Source organism: Mesoplodon bidens, assembly GCF_964165515.1.
Source record: "Mesoplodon bidens genome assembly, chromosome: 8".
NCBI classification, from domain to species: Eukaryota; Metazoa; Chordata; class Mammalia; order Artiodactyla; family Ziphiidae; genus Mesoplodon; species Mesoplodon bidens.
Genome location: NC_138165.1, coordinates 106,782,363 through 106,809,462, shown reverse-complemented (window position 1 = coordinate 106,809,462; position 27,100 = coordinate 106,782,363). Strand labels below are relative to the sequence as shown.

The window sequence follows — 27,100 nt, the reverse complement described above, 5'->3', positions numbered from 1 at the left end:
GCGCACTGCAATGAAGATCCCACATGCCACAACTAAGACCCAATGCAGCCAAGAAAAAAAAAAAAGGTCAACATACCAAGAAACGGTAGAGCAGAGTGTGCACCATGAGGTGGAAAAGTCAACACACCAGGAGATGACAGAGGAGAAGCATGCAAAGGACCTGGATCCTTAATGATATCACTGAGTCACTGAAATTCATGTTTAACTGCCTTATTTCCAAAGAACACCTTGACATGTGAGGCAATAACGTTATCTAATGTTTAAGCCATTTTTAGGTGAATATTTTGATTTTTCAGCTGAAAGCATCCAAAATGTGGCATTTATCTTTTGTAAAATCATCACCTACATAGCCTGTGAGCTTCTTGAGTACAGAAACAATTTCTTAAAAAGTTTTGGACTCTACCAGCAAACAATCGTAACAACTGGCATATGGTATATTAACAAAATCTATTAACTGTTAAATGAATAAACCAAAGAATCTAAGCTGGAAGTTATCTACCTCTAAAGAATTTAGATTTCTCAAAGAGTTTCAGTCAAGAACTTAAGCAAAAGCAGGTAATCTCCAGCTTCGTGTCAATCCAACCAACAAACAAAAACCTACACCCCTAAGTGTGGACTGCTGTACATGGTGACTTCCTTCCAAAGAGTACCGTAAGGGGGGAAAAAGAGTAACTTCACAGTGGAGACACCTGACAAGCACTACTGCAGCCAGGTGATCAATGTCAACATCAATAACCATAAATCATGTCGGTAATATGTACCCTTGGTATGTGATGAAAATGGTACTTCACTTCTGTGATCTGCTTCTGAAACACCCATAACTCCAGTCTGACTGTGAGAAAACCTTCAAACAAACTCCGATAGAGGGTTACCCTACAATACACTGACCAGTACTCCTTAAAAGTGCCAAAGTCATCAAAAACAAGGGACGTCTGAGAGAGTGTCACAGCCAAGAACAAGCTAAGGAGACAGGACGACTAAACGCAATATTCTGGATAAGATCCTGGAACAGAGAAGGGACACTGGGGGAAAGCTGAAGAAATGTTAATGAACTATGGTCTTTAGTTAATAATAATACATCAGTACTGATTTATTAATGTGTCAATATTGCTTTATCATAACAAATGTACCATACTAATGTAAAATAATAATAGGGGAGACTGCACTATCATCCCAATTTTTCTGAAAATCTCCAACTGTTCTAAAAAGAAAATCTACTAATAAAAAAAATCTACCTCTGTTCTTAAACATTAAAATGAAATGCTTTAGGGGTTCTGGCTGCCTGTAACAGCAGAATGGTATGGTTACAGTAGAGTCAGATAATGGTCATCGCTGCCATCAACGTATGGATATACTAAGCAGCAAGGAACTGTGCACTCTAAAAGTGTGAACTGGGGAGTACCCTAAGGCAAAAAGTTGTCAACTTCCAGATCTCACGTTTGGTTTTTTTTTTTTCCTTTCTTTTTTCTTTTTTTTTCACGTTTGGTTTTTTAAGAGCAGGCCTTCTTCAATTTTTCTCTGGTGCCCTGGTTTTTTGTTTGTTTTGATTCCTTGACATTTCATTCAGCTTTTATAATTACATGTGGGATGGTTATCACAAAAGTAATGAGAGTCAGTCAGATCTCTTTGGGTAATTTGCAGCAACCTGAAAAAGTTTTAGATAGGCTCTCCTAATAGCCTAATACTTTCTTAATCACTAATTCCTAGCTTCAAAGAAGCAATGAGAAGAGCAAACCATCTGATCACCTGCTTGCGTAACAATTCTTCCTGCTTCCGCCTTTCTTCCTCTTCTCTTCTCCTTTCCTCCAGTCTTCTAAGAGCTTCTTCTTGCTGCTGTCTTTCTTCCTCTTCTCGTTGTCGCCGTAATGCAATTTCCTGCTCCCTCTGGCGTCGCAGAGCCTCCTCCTAAATTAAAAAAAAAAAAGTGTGTGTGTGTGTGTGCGTGCGCACACGTGCGTGCACCTCAATTAATATATTACATCATAATTTGGAAAGAAACAGGCTATGTGCTGCTAAGATCCTGTTAACAGTATATATAAAAAGTATCTAGGGCCTCCCTGGTGGCGCAGTGGTTGAGAGTCCGCCTGCCGATGCAGGGGATACGGGTTCGTGCCCCGGTCTGGGAGGATCCCATATGCCGCGGAGCGGCTGGGCCCGTGAGCCATGGCCGCTGGGCCTGCGCATCCGGAGCCTGTGCTCCGCAACGGGAGAGGCCACAACAGTGAGAGGCCCGCATACCACAAAAAAAAAAAAAAAAAAAAAAAAAAAAAAAAAAGTATCTAACCAGGATCTAGGGCAAGAAGTATATATGTGAGCTGGGGAGTAGGTATATTAAGAGTTAAAATAATCTGTATTTAAAATATTAATAGTTAAATAGCACTACGTGCAAAGTCCATCCTGGTTTCTACATTAGCTACATCATTTCCTGATTAACACTAAAAAGGACGCAGGCTTTGGTTTCTCGGTTGCTACCATCAGTCCCTATTTTTTTAATCAAATGAGAACCTAAGGCATAGAGAAGTCAAACCAACACAGCCACCAAAAATGCCTGGTGAGGTAGAGAAGTTTTCCAGTCAAAAGTATTGAATAAAGCCATGTGTCTCAGAACATGTTCCCAGAACTAAAGTCCCACGGATATTAAATATACAGAAAAGGGTCCCACTGTCAAAATAACTTAGAAAGAAATAATGAGCAACACAGAATTAAACAGATTTCTTTACTGCAATACTTCTTAAAGTCTTTACATTGCTAATGTAGAGTGTGACTCTAATACTAGTAGGTCTAATCTAACCTCAGCATGGACATGGATGCCTTTTTTCAGAGTTCTTCTTAGGGCAAAAAACAAGAAGGAAATGTGAAGCAAAGGTTAGACACTGGGGCTGTTACAGAGTGGATTCTTTCAAATGGAATCTTTAAAACTCCCAGTAGAAAAATGGTCCAAGCACGTAATAGAGAATTTCCAAAAAAGAAATACGAGTGGCCACAAAACATGAAAAACATTCAGTGTCACTGGTTATAAATACTTCAGGACTTAATTACTTCTGAAATCTAACTGGTTTATAAAACCCCAGGAAACAGGTAAAAGCAACCAACTCAATGAGTTACTAGGACTGAAGAATACCCCTCCAGTGGGTGTTGGTGGATAACAGACATTTTTCCTAAAGGGCAGTGAGTCTCCTAAAATTCTAATCCCACTCCTGCTAACTCCGATGCCTCAGGAAAGCCTTCTCCGGGAGAACTATGACCTGTGAAACGACGGGAGTGAGCAAGATATCCCGCAGGCCCTCCTTCGGTGCTAGTCGTACGCGCAGAGTTCTCAGACATACCTGTTTCCTGCGGGCAAGCTCTTCTTCCTCTCGCCTCTTCCTTTCTTCCTCCTGCTGTCTCCGAAGAATTTCCTCCTGTTGTCTCCGGAGTTCTTCTTGCCTCTTTCGATCCTCCTCTTCCCGTTTTGCCCTCATTTCTGCCTCTCTTCTCTCCTGCTCCAGCTGTGGTTACACAAGGGTGCTCTTAGACACTTGAGGCCAAGCACGGGAACACTCCAACATCACTGACCAGTACTGTTAGGAGCTGGTCAGTGCAGACGCTGGAAGGTGGAGACACTACCATTCACTCAGTTACGTGTAGTTCAAGTGGCTGATGAAAGCAGCTCTGTGAGAGCTCTAAGCTCTGCTGTGTCACAGTAAGCAGAAAGTTGTATGCTCTTCTAAGCTGGATGCACTCACCCCTACTTCTACCTGTCTCTTCGCTCCATACTACTACTGCAAACCTCCTGTATGTGGGAGAGTGGCCTGTGTTGAGAGTAAGGTCAGAATTCTCTTGGGATGGCATTTCTTTGTTCATCCCTACAAAGGATTTTCTGATTGAAGATCTAACAATGTGTCTAACAAGGTTTCAACCGCAATGTTGTTGAAAAATTCCAGAAATTCTTTCAAGTCTGAAGACCAACCACTTAACAAACTCTATCATGTATAATTCCCAAATACCAGTCAAATCCAGCCCCTAATCTCCAGTCCTATTGCCACACATATAATTCAGGCCTTTACTTTCTCATCCACATTCCTAATAGTCTCTTACCTGGTTTCCCAGCATCCTATTTTGCCCAGAGTCCCCAGTTCAACATCCAACCTCCACCAAAAAAATCACTCCCAGGCTTACATTTAATACTATCCTTCACCTTGACAATAAATCCTAAGTCTTTAACGTGACACGGGTAAGGATCCTCCCGATTGGCCTGCCTCACCTTCTTCAATCTCTCTCATCATTTATTCCTCAGACACACCAGCTCTAGACTGGACCAAATTATTTAACTGTTTCCTGTGCCAGGATGTTCTCATACACTTCTAGCCTTTACAGGTCTTGTTTCCTCCAACTGCAGTTTAATGTTCACCTCCTTCTACTCTGTCAACCCAAAACCCTTCAACTGAGCTAAATCCTACTACCCTTCAAGTGAAATCAGCTCAGGTATTACCATCCATCCGAAGTGTCACCCAATTCCTGATCTCCACCTCTCCTGCTAGGTAGCTGGCCCATGTGCTTCCTTGTGTTACTTGCCTGTGTCATCATCTTCCCAACGCCCCCAAAACACACACACACACACACACACACACACACACACACACACACACAGAATGCACACTTTCATCATCTATGTGTTCCCAGCACAAGGCACTATGGAACAAGAACAAACTCAAGAATTGTTTGAATTATGGTCTGTCACTCATATGGAGACAGATCCTGACTCTGAACTCACTTCATATTCTGGGCACTCTAAGGATACTGTCACTACCTCGGGATAAGAATGCACTAAACACAAAATAGGAACAAGATTCTCTCGGAGGCATGAGAACCCAGAAATCATTTCAGTAACACTAGGTGTTCACAGACAACCTCTTCTGACAAGTACTAAAACCAAAATTCAAGATTCCTAGCTCCTCCAGAAGATGTGAATAGAACACAGAATGTAACATTCATGTTGAGCTTCTCAGCTGCGTGTCTTAGGCACGAGGAGGCATAAACACCACCGTAAAGACTCAACGTGGGAACTCGAGCCTCAGACCAAGGGTCTTATAATAAGCTATGTGGTGGATATTTTCTTATGATCTTACAAGCATTTATACCATGAATAACGTAACATACCACCATGATCATTAATGTGTCGACAAACCAATTTTAACTGATTTAAACTTGTTACTTTAAATTGTTGTGAGGTCTTTTTGGGGAGAAGGCAGCACAATAATGACAGAGTATGAATGTGTTTAAACCAGCTACGTAGCCGTGAACTAAAAGGAAACATGTATAAGTAGCTAGAGAAATAGAGACATCAATAAACAAACGTCTATGACCTGCAGTTGGAAAGCATGCACTGCTATGGAAGAATGAGTTTCAGACCTTTGCAGCTTTGGCCTTCTCCATCTGCTGAAGCTGTTCAAGGGCAGGTCCTGGAGTTGTGGTGTCAAGGGGAAGATCCCATACACTACCACCTTCCCAAACTATAATACATGAGGGGAAAAAAGTGAGGCATATCAGAGCTTACATACATGGCTAAATATCCAGAAGCAAATGAAAAAAGCTGTTTCCCTGTCCCTGAATGAGCTCCATCACCTATATCTGTTCTGCTTCTAAGTAGACTGAACTACCAGTGGGCTCTAGTTTATATCTATACCCTTCAACACATCTAGAAGAAAGTACCAGGCGTTTATTGGGAACTAATTTCATCCTCAAAAAAACCCATATCTGTTCATATCCCCATTTTTACAGATGAACAAGCTAATAAGGGTCAGAAGTAGTTTTGTAACATTCCCAAGGACACATGGCAAGCACATGGCTATGCCAGGACTGAAATCCCAGTGTATATAGATCCCAAAGCCAATGGTATTTCCAGTAGCCACACAACTTCTTACTGCATACGAAGTGGAGAGCGGGGTTAAGAGAGGTATGGCTGTAGAACTAGAGAGAACTCAATGGTTGCACAATATTGTGAATGTATTAAATGCCACTAAATTGTTCATCTTAAAATGGTTAATTTTATGTTACGTGAATTGCATTTCAATGAGAGAGAGAGAGAGAGAGAGAAAGAAGTACAGCTGGAGCTGGGAGCACTCTGGAAAGGCTAGGCGGGTCTCACAAATGACACTGGGTCCTGCTGACCTGAAAGGCAGCACAGGGTCTGATATCAAAGTAAACGAACAGATAAAGACTTCTGAGCCTGTTTTCCTATTGCCTGTAAGGTTTGCTGACACCACTTTTCAGCATTCTCTATTTCCTACATTCCTATTATAGTCTATTTATGGGCTATAAATTATTGTCTGCATAAAACCAATAGACTGTTTGTAAAGGACCTTAATTGCATCATACCTGAAGAGAGAAAATATTTAATAAGGTATTTATAGTTTTTTAAAAAGTGAAGACTATTTTAACATCCTAACAACTATAAATGACTCCCAAGAAAAAATAAGGTACATACAGCATGGGAAGTTGAGTTGATAAGAGATAATAATCAGTCCTTCTCCTGCCATAATCCCCAGGGTCAACGTTAGCAAGAGAACTATGACATGAATGGCTCAAAGGCTCAAAGAAAACTCCATCAGTGCCCATGGTCCTTACCTCTTGTAAGGACCATCCATGGTTCAAACTACCCACACCTCTGCATGGATCAGACCTTAACAAACAGAACCGTTGCACCAATATCAAAATGTTTAAAAAATCCCAGCCCTGAATTTTCCAATTTGATGCAAAAAGATGAGTGAATGAGGTATGGGTAACCTTTTCTGTTCCCAAAATTTCTGGGTACCTGCAGTGTTAAACTACTCATCAACCCTCGACTCAAAAGAATAGATCATCATTACTTATGTTTTTAACTTACACTTTTTCTCACTCTGGTGAAGAGAATAAAAACAATTCAAAAGACTTTTCTACAGTGATTAGAACAACATAAAAAAAGAGAGGCTGACTCAAGTTCAAGAAATCTATCTACTAAGTAATTTCTAGCAACTCCTTAACAGCTATTTTCAATAGCTGGGGTCTATTTAAAACAAAACAAAACAAAACAAAAAACTCACTTTTTATTAATATCCAATACAAAACACGTCAAAAAAACTGATATATTTTTTAAAAACTGAATTATAAGTTATACGAGTCTAAATCCTGGGAGCTATACTAAAGGCCAATCTAAGGTTTTACCTGTAGGCTGTGAGGCTGTTGGCTGGAGTTCCCAGATAGAACCAGTATCTGGCACTGACACAGACCTAGTTACTGAGGGAATGACGTTCTGATCAGATATTCTGCAAAAGGGAAATTAGAAAATTAACTTGTTCTTGTCATCCACGAAAATAAAGAGGTATTTCCAGATTATTTGTAGGTTTCTGAGGTTATTTGGCCAGAAAACTTCATTGTTTTAACTAAAACATAACACTAGCAAAACATTTAGGAAAGGAAAAAGGATAGAGGCAAGGTAATCACACTTCTGGACCCTCGAGCTATTAGCAAATTTTGATTTCCAAACAATGGATATGCCTACTGTCTTTAAAAAAATCCAGAATATCTCAATAAGAGTCACAGAGGCAGCATGTTATCATGAAAAAACTCACAGACTTTATGTCAAAAGGTCTGCCTTTTAATTCTGTCTCTGAAGTGTTCTGTGTATTATGTCAACCAAGTCCGTTAGCCACTCTGAGTCCTAGTTTGCCCATCTTTAAAATGGAGACCTGAACATCTAACCTGCCTACCTGCAGAATGGGTTATGGCTCAAAAGAGAAATATAAAAGGTTCTGGTTAAACTGGACAGTAAAGTTTTTAACAGCAGTGACTGACACCTCTGCAGGAGGCATGCAGGAGACCTACCACCTTGCCCATCTCCTTGTAGGAGACACAACACATACTACCCTGAATGTTAACTTGAAACAGCAGGAGTTTAAGACTTTTAGCATAATTTCCTTTTCCTTAGACCTACCTTAATGGCTTTGGGGTCTGGAAAATTATAACCCTGTGTGGCACTGTTAATATCTTTCTTGAGACATCACAGGTAAAAATGAGATTAAACTTCTCGACTACATTTTTTTGTTGTTGCTGATTCCATGAGCCTACACTGCTTTTCAAGCGTTCTTAGTATTCTTTGGTTATTATTCAAAATTTATCCTCTGAGTAAAAAGACCAAATAAATGCTTTACTTAATTATTTTTTTTTTAAAAACTATATTCTATTTTTACACACAACACACAAAAAATTTCCTTTCCTCTCTTTCTTTAAAACATACACACACAATGTGACACATCATGGAAACGACCACCAACCTCATCTTCAGTGCCTGGAACTGTTGGAGAAGAAGTGCCAACTGTTGCTGCTGCTGGGAAGACAGTGCTGCTTTCTGCTGTTGAGCCAGAACTTGTGCATATTGTTGTCTTCAAAAAGTAAAATACAGTATAACCTGTCTATCCACATTTAGTTCACTTTACTGAGACATTAAAAGACAAAGTTCAGGCCCCCCCAACAAAAAACACCATTAAAAATAGCTATCAAATATATTTTTACAATTCTTCATAATAGTCACACAAACAGTTCTGTACTTTATTCTAGAAAAAACTGAACTAACAGATGGCATGCCTCTGAGTGAAAAGAGAACAGAAAAAAAATAAAATAATGAAATGCCCAAAACTGGAAAGTTCCCTTAAGATGATAGTAACCTTTTATCAGAAAACAAGTGAGAAATAAAACAGATTCAAACGAACAGCTATTTCCACATGAAGAACTCTTTGCAAAAATAAAATCACTTGTATAAAAATCCTCAAATTTATACGTTTTAGCTTGGAAAATTTTAGGTAAGATTTTTTTTCACTAGATCAGAGGTGGACAACTTTTTTTTCTGTGAAGAGCCAGACAGTAAATATTTTGGGCTTTGCAGGACATTCACAACTACTCAATTCTGCCTCTGTGGTGCAAAAGTGGCCATAGATAATACACAAACAAATGGGTATGACTCTGTTCCAATAAAACTCTGCTTATGAAAACAGGCAGCCAGCCAGTTTGCCAACCTCTGCACCAGATGATAGCAAATCTTACTTCTTCTATGAAAGGGGCCCCCAACCTAAGTGACCACCATCATTCCACACCACTACTAATAGTAGAAACTTTTACTTCTTTCCTGCCCCCTCATCTGTTTTTTTCTCTGCAGCATTCAAAGTTGAGCCATTTAGAAGACACTTAGTTCTTAAAATGTTTGATTCTTGCTTTAGGAGCTAAAGATCTTGCAAAATTATAGTTACGTGTCATCTTCTACAAACTTCTGGTATTTAAGAAACAAGGTAAGACCAAACTTAGAATGTATAGTGGTAACATGCCACTAGCTGGATTTGATGACTGAAGTATCCTATTTAGTTTTCTGCTGTAAACGGTGAAATTTGGGAGCAGATTACATCTAAAGGCCCTTTTGGTGCTGCAGTGCACCCAACCGCATTACTGCTCTTACTGTATTAAGAACTGCTGATACTGGAGGTGCTGCATCTGGTATAAGGCTGTGAGTTCCTGCTGCCTGGTCAGTCGTTCCTGGTCCAACTCTCCCTGGGAGTAAAGGGGTGAAGGAAAGAAATACCACTGAATAAACTGAAAGAGGCTAAAAGCAATTTAGGACTTATATCTGAAAGGAAAATGAATCCTAGACCTTCACATCCCGTCCCACCTTTACATCCCAAACCCAAAACACCTATTAAAAAAAAATCAGGGCTTCCCTGGTGGCACAGTGGTTGAGAATCTGCCTGCCAATGCAGGGTGCGTGGGTTCGAGCCCTGGTCTGGGAGGATCCCACATGCCGCAGAGCAACTGGGCCTGTGTGCCACAACTGCTGAGCCTGAGCTCTAGAGCCTGCGAGACACAACTACTGAGCCCACATGCCACAACTGCTGAAGCCCGTGCTCCGCATCAAGAGGGGCTGCCGCAGTGAGAGGCCTGCACACCGCAACAGAGAGTGGTCCCCGCTCGCCGCAACTAGAGAGGGCCCGCACGCAGCAACGGGGACCCAGCTCAGCAATCAATCAATCAATCAATCAATCAATCAATCAATCAATTTATTTTTTTAAAAAAATCAGGCATCTTTAGAAACTAGTGCCATCTAGTGGAAGAAGGTGGTATCAGCATTATAAGAGATTCCCTAAGGTGAGAAAGGTTCCTTATTTAGCTGCTGTTCTCCCCTCCTGCCCTTGAAGCTGAATGTTGTACTGTACTCCAGAGTTATTACTGTAACTAAAAAAATGTATAATTCTCCCAATCTTAAAAGTGATTTATAAATTTGGAGATTATGGAGAAATTAGAGATGTAGGACAAAACAGAAAGGAGTAAAATTAAATCTTATGGTAGGATTTTATAATGACACAACAATTACAGGGAGGTAGTGTATAAGTATGTCCCCTTAAAGGGGATGAGAAATGTAAAATTAAATGGAATACAAAAGAGCTTTGAAAACTGTTTAACTCTCTATCCAAAAATTAGGTGTTCCTATTGCTATTAATACACCATGAGTTTAAAAATAAGCTGTAGTTGGGACTCCCCTGGTGGTCCAGTGGTAAAGAATCTGCCTTCCAATGCAGGGGATGTGGGTTCGATCCCTGGTCGGGGAAGATCCCACATGCCGCGGAGCAACTAAGCCTGCACGCCACAACTACTGAGCTCACGCGTCTCAACGAGACAGCCCACGTGCCCTGGAGCCCGCAACAACTAGACAGAAGCCCACATGCCTCACTGCAGATCCCACACACTGCAGCTAAGACCCAACACAGCCAAAAAAAAAAAAAAATTTTTTTTAAATACGCTGTAGTAAAACCCTGTTTTTTAGCTTGTATGTCAAATAACACGGCTGGAATTTAAATTTTGGGAAGCTAATAGTGGGAAAAAAATGAAAAGTGAAGTAAAGATAGTAGAAATAAAAGCATAAGGATGACATAGACTAAATTTAGACAAATCATTAATGAACAGTTTATATCCTTATTGCACACTGATTATAGTTTGGAAAATAACATTTAATATATATGATTTACTTGGGGTGAGGTTCATCTGAAATTCAAGGACATTTTTCTTTCTTATTAAATATTCATGGATAGAAGCTACACTAGGTTAGTCTAAAATTAACTTAAGGGCAAAGGCAATACCTGACAGGAAGCAGAGCTTCCCATGGATTTTCCCCTTAAGTGTGTCTGACTGAGGCTCAGCCCCTATAATTGGAAGTCAGGAAATGGATTAGAGCAAGCATGCCAAGCTCTAAGTGATGAGCTTTCAGCGCTGAAACATGCAAGATAAAAACCCATCCCAATTTCTGAGTAGGTGGTAAAAATATAATTTATATACAGTAATACACAATACAATTTTTCTTTGGATTTACAACAGAAATGCCAGGAATAATTCCCCTCACCTAGGAATTTTCATTGCTCTCCAAACTATAGGAGGTCTCAACCCATCAGTGGATTGTGAAATCAATTACTGGATTGTGAAATCAATTACTAGGTCAAGATCAACATTTACATATTGGAAAAAAAAAGAAAAGAAACGGAAAGAAAATATGTACATGGCACCAAATGTTTTGTGAAACTTGTTTCAGATATACCTGCACATTAATAAGTATACAGAGTAGTGACATAAAAATCTTTTTTTTTCCCCCTATGGGCTGTGATCAGAAGTTTGATAGCCATTGTTCTCACTTATGAACACTCTTGGCTACAGACGTTGTGACTGACATTCATCTTCATCACGTAAGAACCTAACACAGCCCTGGCACAGATCTTCAATATATAATTGGTGAGTAAATCAATGGATATTACTGTAGAAATCCAGTGTTCACACTAAAGGTTTTTGACTATGGCCACTTTTGACTATGACCAGCAACCAGACACTCCAACCTGGAGAAGCAAAAGAGAGGCACAGATCCAAAGCCCCCCAAAAGGAACTAAACAGGGAGAGGCCCAGGAGCAGCTGCAAAAAGACTTCACCTTCAAAAGTACTCCAGGGTCAGCATACTAGAAGGGTTACGTTATGATCTAATTTTTAGTTAAAATGTCAGTAACGAATGTTAAAAAAATTAAAAAGTCTTCAAAATATTCTGAAGCAGTGGAATTTTATATTAGTAACATTTGCTTTAAGGCAAAACTCAAATTTAAGAACTCCAGAAGTCAGAAAGCAAGAGGCAAATAAATGGAGAGGAGAATGCGCATTCTAACTAGAGGCGACAAGAAACTCTAAGTCAATTGTGTTGAAGCACAGCAGATAAAGGTAAAAGCTCTGAAATGAACTTAGAAAGGTAAGGAGCCAGAACATGCATGACCTGGTAGGGAGGCCAGGATAAGATGTTCTTCTTTCAACACCTGCTGGAAAGCTACTGCAGGATTCTGTTTCTTGAGAGAGAGAGAGAGAGAGAGAGAGAGAGAGAGAGAGAGAGAGAGAGAGAGGGAGAGGGAGAGAGGGAGAGGGAGAGAGGGAGGGAGAGAGAGAGAGAGAGAGTGTGTGTTTGTGCGCGAGGGAGAGGGAGAGGGGGAGAGGGGGAGAGAGGGACAGAGAGAGAGAGAGAGAGAGACGGACACAGGTACACAGGTATTTGAGTTTTGAAAAGATCATTATAGCTAGGTATGTAGTCTCTGACTCAGACTTCCCATTGCCATTTCAGTTAATTACTTTCAAGGAACTAGTTTCTTCTTCGTTAGATGTAACATCTGTTTACAAAGAGAAGTAAGTGCTTCTGTGTCCACTATGTGTTCTGGGTGAAGCATAAGGTACTTACCATATGAGGAGGGGGAGCTGGTCCAGGAGAGAAAGGGACCCTTCCCCACATTTTCATGATATCACCAAGAGGCTGGAAGCTTTCATCACATGCTCTCTTCACCAACAAAGACATAGTGAAATAGCCCGCCTGAAACCATTCCGCCATCTCCTGATTATTGAAGGGACCTACAATAGCATTAATTAAACAGAAAGGCAGTAAGAATCCTTTCAAGCTAAAGAGGAAAAAAATATTTCTGGGGTCTGATCCTCACCCAGAGGTAACAATTTGTTTCAGATGGCACCTATCAAATATCTTGTATAACATCTTAATTTAATTTATCACAAAACAGAAACAATTTAGAAATAAGCCTATGTCTACACATCCCAATTTCTCAGCAGTGTTTTAATTATTTTAAGGAGCATAAGTGTCTCCAACTCACTCAATCTCCAAAGTTCATTTGTCAGAAAAGCATAACACTGAAAAGAGTTAGTGTTTGTTAGACTTTGTAGCACAGAGAAATAAATACGCAGGGCTGAATACGCTCTTCTCTAATTTTCATTTTCTGTTAGAGTTTACTGGAGGTTAGGCAAAATATAAACAATAATGAATTAAATTAAGAAAAATTATAATTTATTTATCTAGGGTAAGACTAAATCTGGCCTTGGTAAGGGAAAAAGAAAACTAACATTCTCTAGATGTTTTACAATAAGAAATAACCGAATATTTTATACATAAAATTAACAAACTCACTATCAATAACCATTGATTCAGCAACTATTTACTGAACACCAGTCACACAGGTCCAGGCAGGAAGATACAGCAGTAAACAAAACCAAGCCCTGGAACTTCCGCCTCTGGGAAGGTGGAGGAGATGTCCTTCTCCCTGCTCCCCCTGCCAAATACAACTAAAAACCCTGGACATTACATATAAAACAAACAAACAAAGAGACTCCTAAAGGTAGAGAGAAGGCAGCAGACTGACTAGAGGCCTTGGAGCCTGAGGAACCAGCTGGTGGTGAATTCCCTGGGTTTTCATTTTACCTCACACTTCCCAAATTTGGAGCTGAAGAAGCGAGCAACAAGAAACATGGCCCAATATATACAACTGAAAACATGACCCAATTACAGGCTATCTACAAGGAAGTCACTTAAAATATAACAATATAGGCAGGTATAAAATGAAAGGATAGAAAAAGATATATCAAACATTAATCAAAAGAAAGCTGAAGTGGTTATATTAGTATTTAATAAAGTAGGCTTCGGAGCAAAGAAAATTATCAGAGACAGAGAGGGACATTATATAATAATAAAGGGTCAATCCACCAAAATGTATGCACCAAATAACAAAACTGCGAAATATGTGAAGCAAAATCTGATAACTGAAAAGAGACACAGAACCGATCCACAAGTTGAGGAGTTCAAAGAGAACAACGGATAGAACAACTAGACAGATAATCAGAAAGACTACAGAATTCAACACCACATCAACCAATAAGATCTAACTGACATCTACAGAACACTCCAAAGATAGCAAAATACACATTCTTTTCAAGTACCCACAGAACATACAGCGAAACGGACTATATTCTGGACCGTGAATAAAGCTCAACAGATTTTTAAAAACTGAAATCGTATACAGTGTGTTCTTCGACAACAACAAAATCAAACCAGAAACCATATACAGAAAGTTAGAAAATCTCTAAACACTTGGAAACTAAACTACACACTTCTAAATACTACATAGGTAACAGTGGAAGTCTCAAGAGAAATTTTTTAAAAATACACTCAATGAAAATATATGTATCAAAATGTGTGGTATGCAGTTAAATAAGCTCTGAGAGAGTCATGTATAGTATTAAATGCTTACATCAGAAAAAAGTCTCAAATCAATAATATAAGCACCCACCTCAAGAATCTAGAAAAACAGCAAAATAAACCCTAAGATGCAGAAGAAATAATAGATAAGAGCAGAAATCAATGAAATTAAAAACAAAAACAGCGGAAAAAATCAGTAAAAGCTGATTCTTTGAAAGGATCAGTAAAATTAACAAATATTTAGCATGACTTACAAAGAGAAAAAGAGAAATGAACAAATTATCAATATCATAAATGAAACTGGGGATTATCACTACAGAAACTGCAGACATTAAAAAGATAAGGGAACACTTTTATCAAAAAGATAATAAGGGAATAAATAAGGGAATACTCTACACACATAAATTTAGATGAAATGGACCAATTCATCAAAAAACAAACCACCACAATTCATTCACAGTAGATAGATAATTTAAATAGTCCTGTAACTATTAAGGATATTGAATTTGTAACTTTTAAATTCCAAAAAAGAAGTCTCCACCTGGAGAATTCTACCAAACATTTAAAGAATTAACACACTGTGGCAAATGTATGGATGTTTCTCAAAAAACTAAAAATAGAACTACCATGTAACCTAGTAATTCCATTCCTGGGTATATACATCAAAAACACAAAACAAAACAAAAACAAAAACACTAATTCGAAACACGTTCCCCTATGTTTACAGAAGCATTATGTACAATCGCCAACATATGGAAGCAACCTAAGTGTCCATCAACACTTAGAATAAATGGATAAAGACAATGTGGTATATACATATATAATGGATTGCTACTCAGCCATAAAAAAAAGAATGAAATTTTGCCATTTGCAACAACGTGGATGGACTGGTGAAATAAATCAAAGAAAGACGAATACTGTATGATATCACTTACATGTGGAATCTAAAAAATACAACAAACTAGTAAATATAACCACAAAGAAACAGACTCACAGACATAGAGAACAAATTAGTGGTTACCAGTGGGAAGAGGGAAGGGGAGAGGGGCAATATAGGGGTAGGTTAGAGGTACAAAGTATTAAAAAAAACCACACACACACACACACACACACACACACACACACATACACAGAGAATTAACACCAATTCTAAACAATCTTTTCCATAAAATAGAAGGGGAGGAAATAAGTGACAGTTCATTTTATGAAGCTAATATTACCCTGATACCAAAACCAGACAATGAGAATACCAAAAAAAAAAAAAAAACAAAAACCCCAAAACTAAAAAATATCCTTTAGGAACAGAGACACAAAAATCCTTAACAATATATTACTGAGTAAGATTCAGCAATATATAAAAAGAATTACACAGCATGACCAAATGGAGTTTATTCCAAGGATGAAAATCTGGTTCAAAATTCAAAAACCAGTCAATGTAATCTACCATATTTAACTGGTTAAAGAAAAATCACATGATCATATCAACAGATGCTGAAAAGGCATTTGACAAAATCCAATATCGGATCATGGTAAAAGCTCTCAAAATAAAGGTTATTTCCTTAACTTGATAAACAGTACCTACAAAAACTCAACAGCTAACATTACCACTTAATTATTATTAAAGTTCCCCCTAAGATAGGAAAGTAGGATAAACAAAGCAAGTATGTCAGCTCTCACCCCTCTTATTCAACACAGTGTTGGAACATACAGTAAGGCAACAAAAGGAAATAAGAGGCATACATATTGGAAATGAAAAAAGAAAACTGTCCCTATTTGCAGATGACAATAATAATGTCTACATAGAAAAGCCTATGGACTCTAATGAAACAACTCCTAGAACTAATAAGTGAGCTCAGCAATGTCACAGAATAGACAAACATCTAAAACTCAATTCTATATAGTAGCAGTGAACAGATACTGAAATATAAAATATACAATTGCTCAAAAAAATCATATACTTAGGTATACATTCAACAAAACATGTATAGAATCTATGTTGAAAACCACACAGTGCTAATGAAAGAAATCAAAGATCTAAATAAACTGAGAGACATACTATGTTCATCGATGGGAAGACTCAACATGGTAAAGATGTCAATTCTCTTCAAAATTATATAGAGGGGGCTTCCTTCCCTGGTGGCGCAGTGGTTAAGAATCCACCTGCCAATGCAGGCGACACGGGTTCGAGCCCTAGTCCGGGAAGATCCCACATGCCGCAGAGCAACTAAGCCCGTGTGCCACAACTACTGAGCCTGCGCGCCTAGAGCCCGTGCTCTGCAACACAAGAAGCCAGCACAATGAGAAGCCTGCGCACTGCAACAAAGAGTAGCCCACGCTTACCACAACTAGAGAAAAGCCTGCACGCACCAACAAAGACCCAAAGCAGCCAAAAATAAAATAATTTTTTTTTTTTTTCCTGGTACGCGGGCCTCTCACTGTTGTGGTCTCTCCCGTTGCGGAGTACAGTCTCCAGACACACAGCCTCAGCGGCCATGGCTCACGGGCCCAGCCGCTCCACAGCACGTGGGATCTTCCCGGACCGGGGCACAAACCCATGTCCCCTGCATCAGCAGGCGGACTCCCAACCACTGCACCACCAGGGAAGCCCTAAAATAAATTTTTTTTAAAATGATATAGAGGTTTAACATAATCCCTATTAAAATCTCAGCAAGATTTTTGGTAAATATAGACAGGATTATTCAAAAACTTATATGGAAAAGCAAACTAGAAAAACTAAATGCTCTTTTGATAAGAGGAATCAGTCTACCCAATATCAGGACTTACTTTATAGCTATAGTAACCAAGACTACATAGTATTGGCTGGAGGGACAGAAACAACGATCAAATAAAGAACCCAGGGAATTTCCTGGCATTCCAGTGGTTAGGGCTCTGCGCTTCCACTGCAGTGGGCATGGGTGCAATCCCTGGTCGGAGAACTAAGATCCCATAAGCCGTGCAGCGTGGCCACAAAAAAAAAAAAAAAAAAAAAAAGAACAAAGAACCCAGAAATCGACCAACACAAATATGCTCAACTAAACTTTGACAAAAGTATAAAAACAATTCAGGAAAGACAGACTTTTCAACAAAAGGCCCCAGAACAACTGGACATCCATAGGCAAAAAAAATAAACCTTGACCTAAGTCCCATACCTTATATAAAAATTAACTCAAAATGGAACACCAACTTAAGTGTAAAACATAAAGCTATAGATTTTGGGGGGAAAAAACCTTCGGGATGTAAAGCTCAGCAAAGAGTTCTTAATACCCAAAGCACAATCCATAAAAGAAAAAAACTGATCAATTGCATTTCATCAAAATTTAAAACTTTTGCTCTGTTAAAGACTGTTCAGAGTCTGTTGTGAATCTTGACTGTATCAATATGTCAATATCCTGGGGCTTCCCTGGTGGCACAGTGGTTGGGAATCCACCTGCCAATGCACGGGACCCGGGTTCAAGCCCTGGTCTGGGAGGATCCCACATACCGCAGAGCAGCTGGGCCCATGTACCACAACTGCTGAGCCTGCGCTCTAGAGCCCGTGAGCCCCAACTACTGAGCCTGCATGCCACAACTGCTGAGGCCTGTGTGCCTGGAGCCCGTGCTCCACAACGAAAGAGGCCACCGCAATAAGAGGCCCATGCACCGTGACAAGGAGTGGTCCCCGCTTGCCACAACAGGAGAGGGCCCACGTGCAGCAATGGGGACCCAACACAGCCAAAAATCAATAAAATTTAAAAAAAAACAAAATATCCTGGATGTGGTACTGTTTTACAGTTTTGTCAGAGGTTACCACTGGGGGAAACTGGGTAAAGGGTACATGGAATCTCTATATTATTTCCTACAACTGCTTGTGAAGCTATAATTATCTCAGAGTAAATTAAATTAAAACACACACCTGTATATGTTTTAATTACAACAGATTCTACAGGCATGTGAAGAGATCATGAACAAATATATACAGTGCCAGGTAGTGACAGACGCTATGAAGAAGAATAAAGCAGGGTAGGGGGACCGAGGATAGAAGGGGAATAATGATGTTATAGAGAGAGGTCACAGGCTGTACTTGGTAAAACATTATCATGAAACTGACACTAATACAGTGAACAACCAATTTCAGGTTATAAGCAAAAACTTCAAAAGCAGAAATGAAAAATCAACCAATGTCCTTCACAGCATTCTCTCCCCATTCTAATCTAACTTATGCACCATACACATAGTTTAAGCAATTAGTTTATAATATGGTACTCTTTTTTCAGATATTTTAAATAGTTCTTCCTCATTTATGATATCAACTCCACTTCAGTGAAACATTCAACCAAGGTTTTCCAAGATGGCTGCCATCATCTTTTTTTATGGTAGGGAGACTGAAATACAGTGAATGTACGAAACTCAATTGCCTAGTTAATACCTGACATGCCAGAAATGAGGATGTCTTAAGCATACTGTTTACAACCCTATCATATTAGTCATCACATTCTGTCTTGTATTCAAATTGTTCTCACTAGACTCCCTCCCATCACTGAAACTGTAAAGTACGATGGAGGGAACCTATAAACAAGCCTTCTATATATGAAGAAAGCCGGTAGCACTGACTTTTGTTCTACTAGTATGCAAATTAACGTTAAATAATTACCATCCTACAGAATCTGGAGGTAATGGCATACTTCTGTACCTAAAGTAGAATGGAACAACCTACCTTGAATTTCTCCCTGAGGATCTTTGTAATACCACTTCTGCATTGCTTCATGCATCAGTGGAATTGAGACTCCCTTAGCTCTGTGCTCTTGCAGTTTTGATGCCAGTCTCTCATCATCTAGTGCACTGTCTTGTAGATAAGCCACCATCTTCTCAGCTTGCTAAGGGAAAAATTAAAAAATGAAATGTGGAAACAAATGATCCTGAATTAATACTTGTACATATAAAAATTGTCTGCCTTTTTTGGACTACTTGATCTGTGAGAGGCATTGTACAAATAACGCAGCAGGCAACAATTTAATTCGTCCAACATGCCATGAAATAGGTACTATCCGCATTTTACAGAGGGGGAAACTAAGGCTCAGAGGGTGTCAAGTCTTGCTCAAGGTCTCAAAATTATTAAGCAAACCCAAATGAGACTGAAACACAAGCTGGTATGGATCAAAGCCCAAGCTTCTAATCAACACACTTTAAAGTGCCATTTAAACAAATAAACAATCCTAAGTTATATAAACTAAACCTATAAAAGACATGAGCATTAACAGATCAAAAGGTTCAATTGAAACAATTACAAATAAAATCTTTTACAAGTTTTACTAAGACACTGTCCCCTTTCTTCCTTTCTTCAACATTTCCTGCCACCAACCACTCCACCCTGAAGAAAAGAGAATTTCTTTTGTAGAAAGCAAATTATCATTTACTTTACATATAAACAATAGTATATAAAATCTTAGGGAACTCTAGAGACATGAATATGATGGTAATATACTGAGAGTTTAACTATTTTCCCTGTTACACTTTAGGCAAAAAATAGAAGACACAGTGCCTATCCACAGCTGCCTTGTATTCACCATTTTTGGCATTCCATTAATTTCCAAAAAGAAAAAAGAAAAGCAAACAGCTTAAGGGCAACCTCAGAAGAGCAAAAAATAACCTGATATAATGACTCTACACAGCAGAAATGATTTGAAAGACAATTACTCACAAAAATAAATACTAGACATAAAAACAACTTTTTCAGTACACAAAACCTAGCGCACAAAAGTTCCATTTTTGAATATTCATTTAATGCTTTTCAATGTTTATGGCAGTTCGAGAGGGGAAAAAAAAAAAAAGGATTACGTGATTTGTACCTGCTCCAAATGTTTGAGACCCTCTTCATCATCTGGCTCTGTGGAAACAGTGCCCATACCAGGAGCACCTACGACCGGCGTTTCAACTGGCCGGAGGGCAGGACTAGGATTGGGAACAGGAGGTGGAAGGATGAGAAGAGGAGAGGCTGTATCTGAAGGAATCTGTGACAGGGGCTGCTGGACACCAGGAACCATTTCTAGAGGAAAAAAATGTAGACAGATAAAAATCCTTTAAAATATAGAGACTCTTATGAAAAACAACTATCAAGTTGGGCAGCTTACTAAATGGGCTCAACAGATACGTGAACCGTGTCATGAACACTGCTGCTACTTCTTATGCAGAAGTGTAGCATTTCTCCCTAGAATGACAAAAGTACCTGCATAGGATGATAACAAATAAGATTAAAAGGTATCCAGAAAGGCCTTTTACAGTGCCAACCTGTATCACTAGAGCATCTACCCAATAGTTATAGGTCTACCTCCTGAAAACAAACAGAATCAGTCCAATCCCTTCCTTACATCATGTCTCTGAATAGTAAAGACAATTTAAATAGCACTGCAAATCTCCTCGAAGATGCCACATCTCAGCATAAAAACCTTTATTAAAAATATCTGCAATTATTTTGAATAAGTACCTATTTCAAGTTATTATTAACATAATTCAATGCAACACATTTTGTAGGATAACAAAAAGCTCTCGGAGTCTACCTGTACGGTATAGGAGGTTCTTTGCAATAAGAATAAAGACTGCAAAAGAGGTTGGGTCTTGGTTCCTATTTCTAACCTCTCAGTATGCAGGTTCTTAAGAAGGAAAGGGGGATGGAAGTAATTAGATACAGTTGCAGTTTCCCCTTTGAAACCTTGTTTGTTCAATTACAGATAGCTTCTGCAAATGCCTGTTCCTCTCACTCTATCCTTTCTTTGCCAAACTTCTTAACAGGACAGTCTACACAACCTGTCTCTACTTCACCACCATCCACACGCTACAATGTAACTTGCACTCCCAAGCCCCCAGAAAAGCTTCTCTCCCAAAGATAAGCAGTGACCCAAAGTCCCCAAATCCAACAGCTCCTCCTCGTCCCCATCACCTAGCCTTAGTCTGACATTATCTTCCCAATTCTAAACTGGAACATTCTCCTTCCTTCATTTTCCTGCACTCTATTCTTGCCTCTGAAGATTTTTCTCTGGCTTCTCTATGTACCCTCTGAAAATAGGAATTACCCATGTTCTATTCTCAGTCCAATTCGTCTCATCCCTAACAAGTGTAATCTTTTAAATTTTCATTCTCTCTGTGGCCCTAAACTCTTCCCAGTGAGCTACAGTCCCCTCACTCAGAACTGCGCTCTGGCCATCTCTACCTAATTTCTCATCAACACCTCAGACTCAATGTTCGTAACTGAATTTGTTCTCTACCCTCGCAAATGTGCTCCTCAACTTCCACTCTTTTTCTGTTAAGGATACCATAATCCTCTCAGGCACCTCACTCATCTTTGACTCTTCCCTCTTCTTTGCCCTGATATACAACAGTAACCATGTCCTGCCAATTTCTACTTTGAAATCTCATCTGCCACTACCTCCCTTTACAAGTGCACTGCCTACATCAGTGACTGCTCAGGACACCAACAGGTCACAGAGCAGCCCATCTGTCATCACAACCTACCCTACACAGAGAGCTGTCAAATATATGTTCCAACCGTGTTTCCCACAAGCCTCCTTTTCACACCTCATAATTCATGTAAATAAAAACAGGAGCTGATTTCCTGCCCATACCTGGATCAGTCCTACTTCCTCACTGTAGCTTTCACTGCTACCTAGTACTGGAATGCCCTCTTCTAATTCATCCAGCTACACCTACCTCCAAATTCTACTTATTATTCCAAGACAAGCTCAAAGACACTTGATTCCTGAAGCATTCCAGGAGTCTGCCAATCATGAATTCATATCATTACTTTTTGTCCTAGGTTATTGAGATACACATGCTTTATTTCCCCCAGAAACTATAAATCCAGAATTTCAATCTTTAATGCCACCTATGCAGCTTTCCCAAACCCCACCCTAAAATCTCCTGGAGTAAGGCCCCAGGCATGTACATTTAAGAGTATGAACCACAAGTAATTTGGGTGGGGCACGTCATAACTGAAAAATGAAAGAGGTCTCAAAGCATACAAGTCCTAGGTGCCTTGTACATATAGTAGAGATTCAAATACTTGCTGAATTCATTCATTCAGCTTTATGACAGACATAAAAAACTGAAAAACAAAAAATCCTTGGTTCAAGCTCTCAAAATAGTATTTATTGGGCAAAAAAGAGAATAAACAGATTTTATAATATTGTATTGCTATGTTAGAAACAGTGTTGGTTGTTTAAGAAGAAAGAGAAGACACCTAACCTAGCTTGGGAACTTGGGGTGGGAGAGTTTCAGGCACAGAGAACAGCATATGCTAAGGCACAAAGGCAAGAGAACAAGGCACATTTCAGGACCTAACAGGCTGTGAAGCTGGTGAATAGAGTACAAAGTAGAGAGAGTTGGTGCTGAAACTGCACGGAGCGGAGGCAGATGCCAGGTCATGCAAGGTCTCTTAGGCCATGTTAAAGGGTGTGAATTTTTATGATGAATAAATCAATTCACCTTTCAATATCAGGCATTATACTGTCGTTTTATGTCCAAGAAGAAACATGGGAATGAACATTAATATTACCTACTAAGGTATATGAGCAACTTAAAATCAATATAATGACATTGGAGAAGGAGATACACTTTAAGCTTATTCTCCAGCAAAGGTGATGGACTTGCACAGATTCATCTTGGCCTCTTTTGAAACAATAGCATTCTGGTGTGTCATCTGGATGCACATATAGCCATTACATAAAAGGAATCTGATATGGGAATCAAGCTACCACAGAGGATCCCAAACTCAGTTTGCTTGACTGATACCAGGGTGGCTATATCATAGCACCCTAGGAAATGATACTACTTTGCTGCTTCTAATTCTGTTTTGATGAATTCTGAGATAGATACACAGGGGAAGCAGTGTTTGAGAAGGTTTACTGGTAAAATAATCTATTCCAATAATTTACCACTAGAAGCAGTTCAAAGAGGCATAAACAGAAGCCTCTCTTATCGGTGATCACTGGCCCCAGCAAAATCCAAGTTTGGCTTGTTGCCTCTCATAAATACATACCATCTCCCCTGCTGGTTACTTTGGTTGATAGACTATTTTCTGTCCGACTCTCTTCTTCAGCTTTTTCCATTTGCTCAGTTTTGGGTTCCTCTTTCCTCTCAAACTGTGGTGCCTCCTGAGACTGATGGTCTGAAGGAGTGCCTGGTCTAGCAGATGAGGTGGACGTTTGGGGGGTTTCCTCACTAGCTTCTGTAACATGATGTAATCTTAAATTAACAACTTAGGAAACTTTTAGTTTGATTTTTTTTTTTAAGTAAAGGACAAAAATGAGCCTTACCAACTCCTACTCTGTCTGTCTTTTCTCCTTCCTTCTTATTTGTCTTATCGGGTTCTTTGGCTTCTTCATTATGGCTACCTTCAGAGTCAGAGCATTCCTCCCCTTCTTCTACAGGCCGGAAGTCCATCTCCTGCTCTTCTGGGATAGGCTCTTTCTGTACTTTCTGTAGCAAGAAAATTAAGCCAAAGATTAATAGCATATTTGGATTTGGACGAAGGTCAGTACCTGTCATAATATTTAAAACAAATTTCTTACCTTTAGGGACAGGAAGGCTCCAGATGAGTCAAATGTGCCCATTTCTTCTTCAGCATCCTCTAAGCACCATTCAGGCAGGCTATCCCTGTCATCATCTATGCTTCCGCTGCCAGAGCGCACCCTTCGGTAACCCCGCTCATCATCCCGATCTCGAAACTCAAACTCAAACCTTCGTCGTCGTTCCATGTGTTCCCGCCAGCCTGCAGAACGAGGGCCATCTGGGATGAAGAGGAGGACACTAAACTTAGAAAAGTTTTATGACAGTATTTGAGAAAGAAAACCATAGATAGGAAACAAAGGAGGAAACTACAACTGATGGCAACTTCAAATGGATCAATCTACTAAAGAGAAAATTAGGCAAATGAAACGAAGCTCAAAGCTCAGTATTATATACGATACACCATCACTCAGTGACAACAGTAGTTATCTTCGTTAACTACGGAGCCACACAACATACTCTAAAGCTTTTAAAGATAAATTTTAAACAAATCACTTTTAAAAGACAGTTCTTCAAAGTACATACTTTTAATAAGCTCTAGATATCTGACTGAAATGCTGATAGGCCACTCACGTGGCCCACTCCTAGCCCAGACTTACAGCACTGGATATCTTTCCATACTGAGGTCCATGCCTTCCCTTTGGCAAGTCCTAAAGCATTTTCGTTCTTCTGATGAAAATATCCTTCTTTATGGATAAGACCAGCTCCTTTGATAATATAATAATATCCAGGATACTATGATATTATGTCAATTCATAATATCAAACTCATCATGTCCACTTACCAGCGCTAGGATCACATTTGCAATTCTGATTCCCTAAAAAAGTCATGGAATTATAGTACTGACATATCATATTTGGCCCACTATCCTAGTTCTATAGTTTAAGAAGCAAAACCTCTGACAGCAGAAGTAACGTGCATAATGAAAAGCAGCACTCGAATCCAATTCCGCATCCTCTGCTGCTTTTTCCACAATAACATGCTTCCTCTCCTTTCCCTTTTCTCTCATCTCTTCACTCTCCCTAGGGAGTTTTAATTTAACACCCCCAGGGACATTCCTAAATCCACCCTTGCATATTATGTAGCACATCTACTTTCCAACAAAAAACGAATGCCTAAGACCAAAAGCTACAAGTTAAGGTATTTTCTCTCTAAAGAAAAGGGGTGTGTGTGTGGTTCTTGTTAAAATCTGACAAACCTGAGCCTAAGAGAGTCTTAAGAAGAGACACATGTTTTAAACTATATCTTTACTTTCTCTGTGGGAGACAGCAAAAGAAATGAAGTCAAAGTTAAATGTTACTATACTACTGAGGCCCAATTTGCTAAAACCAGCAATCTAAAAATCAAACTGAAAACCAAAGGGCAAAATGTTAAAACACCAAATACAGGTAGCATCTTATAAGCCACTTACAAAAAGGTAAGAAAACATTATTCTCCCACTTCCCACACTTCACTTACAACAACAAAACACAATTTACTATCTTCTATGAAAATGAAGGAATTTTATACCCAGACCACCTAAAGGTTACCCTAGAGTCATTATCCCAAAGAAGTGCTCAGGATCAGAAGCTGATTCCAGAGTACTCTGTCTGCTACTCTCATTTCTAAGTAGGCACTGTGATAGGAATCTATCCTTCTAGGCATGTGGCTCATTCTTCCCTCTTAACCAAGTTTCCTAAGTTCACCTCCCAGAGTGGGTGCTTAGCTGTCCTTAATGCTCCCAACGCTATACATAGCCAACTGTGAGCCATACTTTAATAAAACTATATACCATAATTTTTTTGTTGTCTTAAATAGTGAATAAAATTTTGTTCATGAAACTAAATTTAGCAGATAAGGAACATCTCTAGCTTATTAAGACTGACCACTGCTTTACAGACCTTATATCAGAACTAAAGTTTGATACTATTTTCATAAGTCAAAATCATGATATTTAAAATTTTAATCAAAGCCTAATAAAGGATTAACTAAAGTGTTAAGAGTAACTGATAACAACTGATATAATCAGACTTATTTTTAATATGCTGGGTTGAAAAAGTAATGCCTATTTACAGTGCCTATTTACAGTGTTTTTTCAGCCCCCATGCATCTTTATGTCCCCCAAACTGTCTTTTTAAAATATATGGATAAAAAATTTGGAAAACTGTCAAGTCGATGACAAAAATGACATGAAAAAGTCAAATACTGGAGAGAAAGATTTAGAAAAGATGGGGGAAAAAAAAAGGACTATATATACCCAAAATCTAAGCTCTTGGGTGAGGGGGGTAAGTGGTAGAATATAACACTAAAGTTTTACTTTTAACTTGCTTCAACAGAATCAACATCAGACGTTTGGGCTCAGAAACACTGTTCATCTTCCAAAACATTCACCTTGTTTGTTTTTGATCAGCTGGAATTTTTCTTTTTGCTCAGCCCAGATCCTGTCCATTCTTCCAGTGAATGCTTGTTAGGAACACACAGTCTACAAACCCTTCTGCTTACAGGCAAGCTCAGCACAAAATGCCGTGATGCCTTGAAGAGAACTATAACAGTTGGTTGCCCATGACACAGACTAATGAGAACTGCCTAAATAACTGTGATGCAAACAATGCCCACTAACGACAGAAAACTCACCCAAGAGGCAGCCAATGAGGAGTTGGGGTAAAAACATTATAACTCTATCCAAAGATAAACTTCACTAAGTTGCCACCTACCCACAACGCCACAAAGCATCCTGAATGCCTGTTATAATGTTAACTCAGACCGAGACTAATGGTTTGTTAATAACTTGATTTTAAAAAATAAATAAAAACAGTTTACATTATTATTATAACTTCCTCTATTAAAGTAAGCTTCCCTGGCATACAGCCAATAGATAAAACAATGTTATGCATGTGAAATTCAAAAGACATGTACACACTCTTTGTATGCTTCAGTTCTGCATGACCCCAAGATTCAAACTACAATGGCATCTGATGATCATGAGGCATAGAATCAACACTTGGGTAGGGAACGATCTTTGACACAAAGCAC

The 27,100-nt window shown here is 39.1% G+C and overlaps 1 protein-coding gene across 2 annotated transcripts in view; it reads right to left on the bottom strand.

Annotated features, from left to right (window-relative positions):
• Positions 1–27,100, bottom strand: part of GIGYF2 (GRB10 interacting GYF protein 2) — a 131,860-nt gene that overhangs the window by 29,960 nt on the left and 74,800 nt on the right. For both annotated transcript variants that reach the window (XM_081241819.1, XM_081241820.1), the window contains 12 exons: positions 24,091–24,308; positions 23,836–23,998; positions 23,559–23,747; positions 20,377–20,573; positions 19,245–19,404; positions 12,755–12,921; positions 9,464–9,555; positions 8,292–8,399; positions 7,183–7,283; positions 5,392–5,492; positions 3,327–3,488; positions 1,747–1,905 (listed from right to left, as the gene is read on the bottom strand). In XM_081241819.1, the coding sequence (XP_081097945.1) occupies positions 1,747–1,905; positions 3,327–3,488; positions 5,392–5,492; positions 7,183–7,283; positions 8,292–8,399; positions 9,464–9,555; positions 12,755–12,921; positions 19,245–19,404; positions 20,377–20,573; positions 23,559–23,747; positions 23,836–23,998; positions 24,091–24,308 (1,817 nt within the window). The remainder of the gene's footprint in view (positions 1–1,746; positions 1,906–3,326; positions 3,489–5,391; positions 5,493–7,182; positions 7,284–8,291; positions 8,400–9,463; positions 9,556–12,754; positions 12,922–19,244; positions 19,405–20,376; positions 20,574–23,558; positions 23,748–23,835; positions 23,999–24,090; positions 24,309–27,100) is intronic.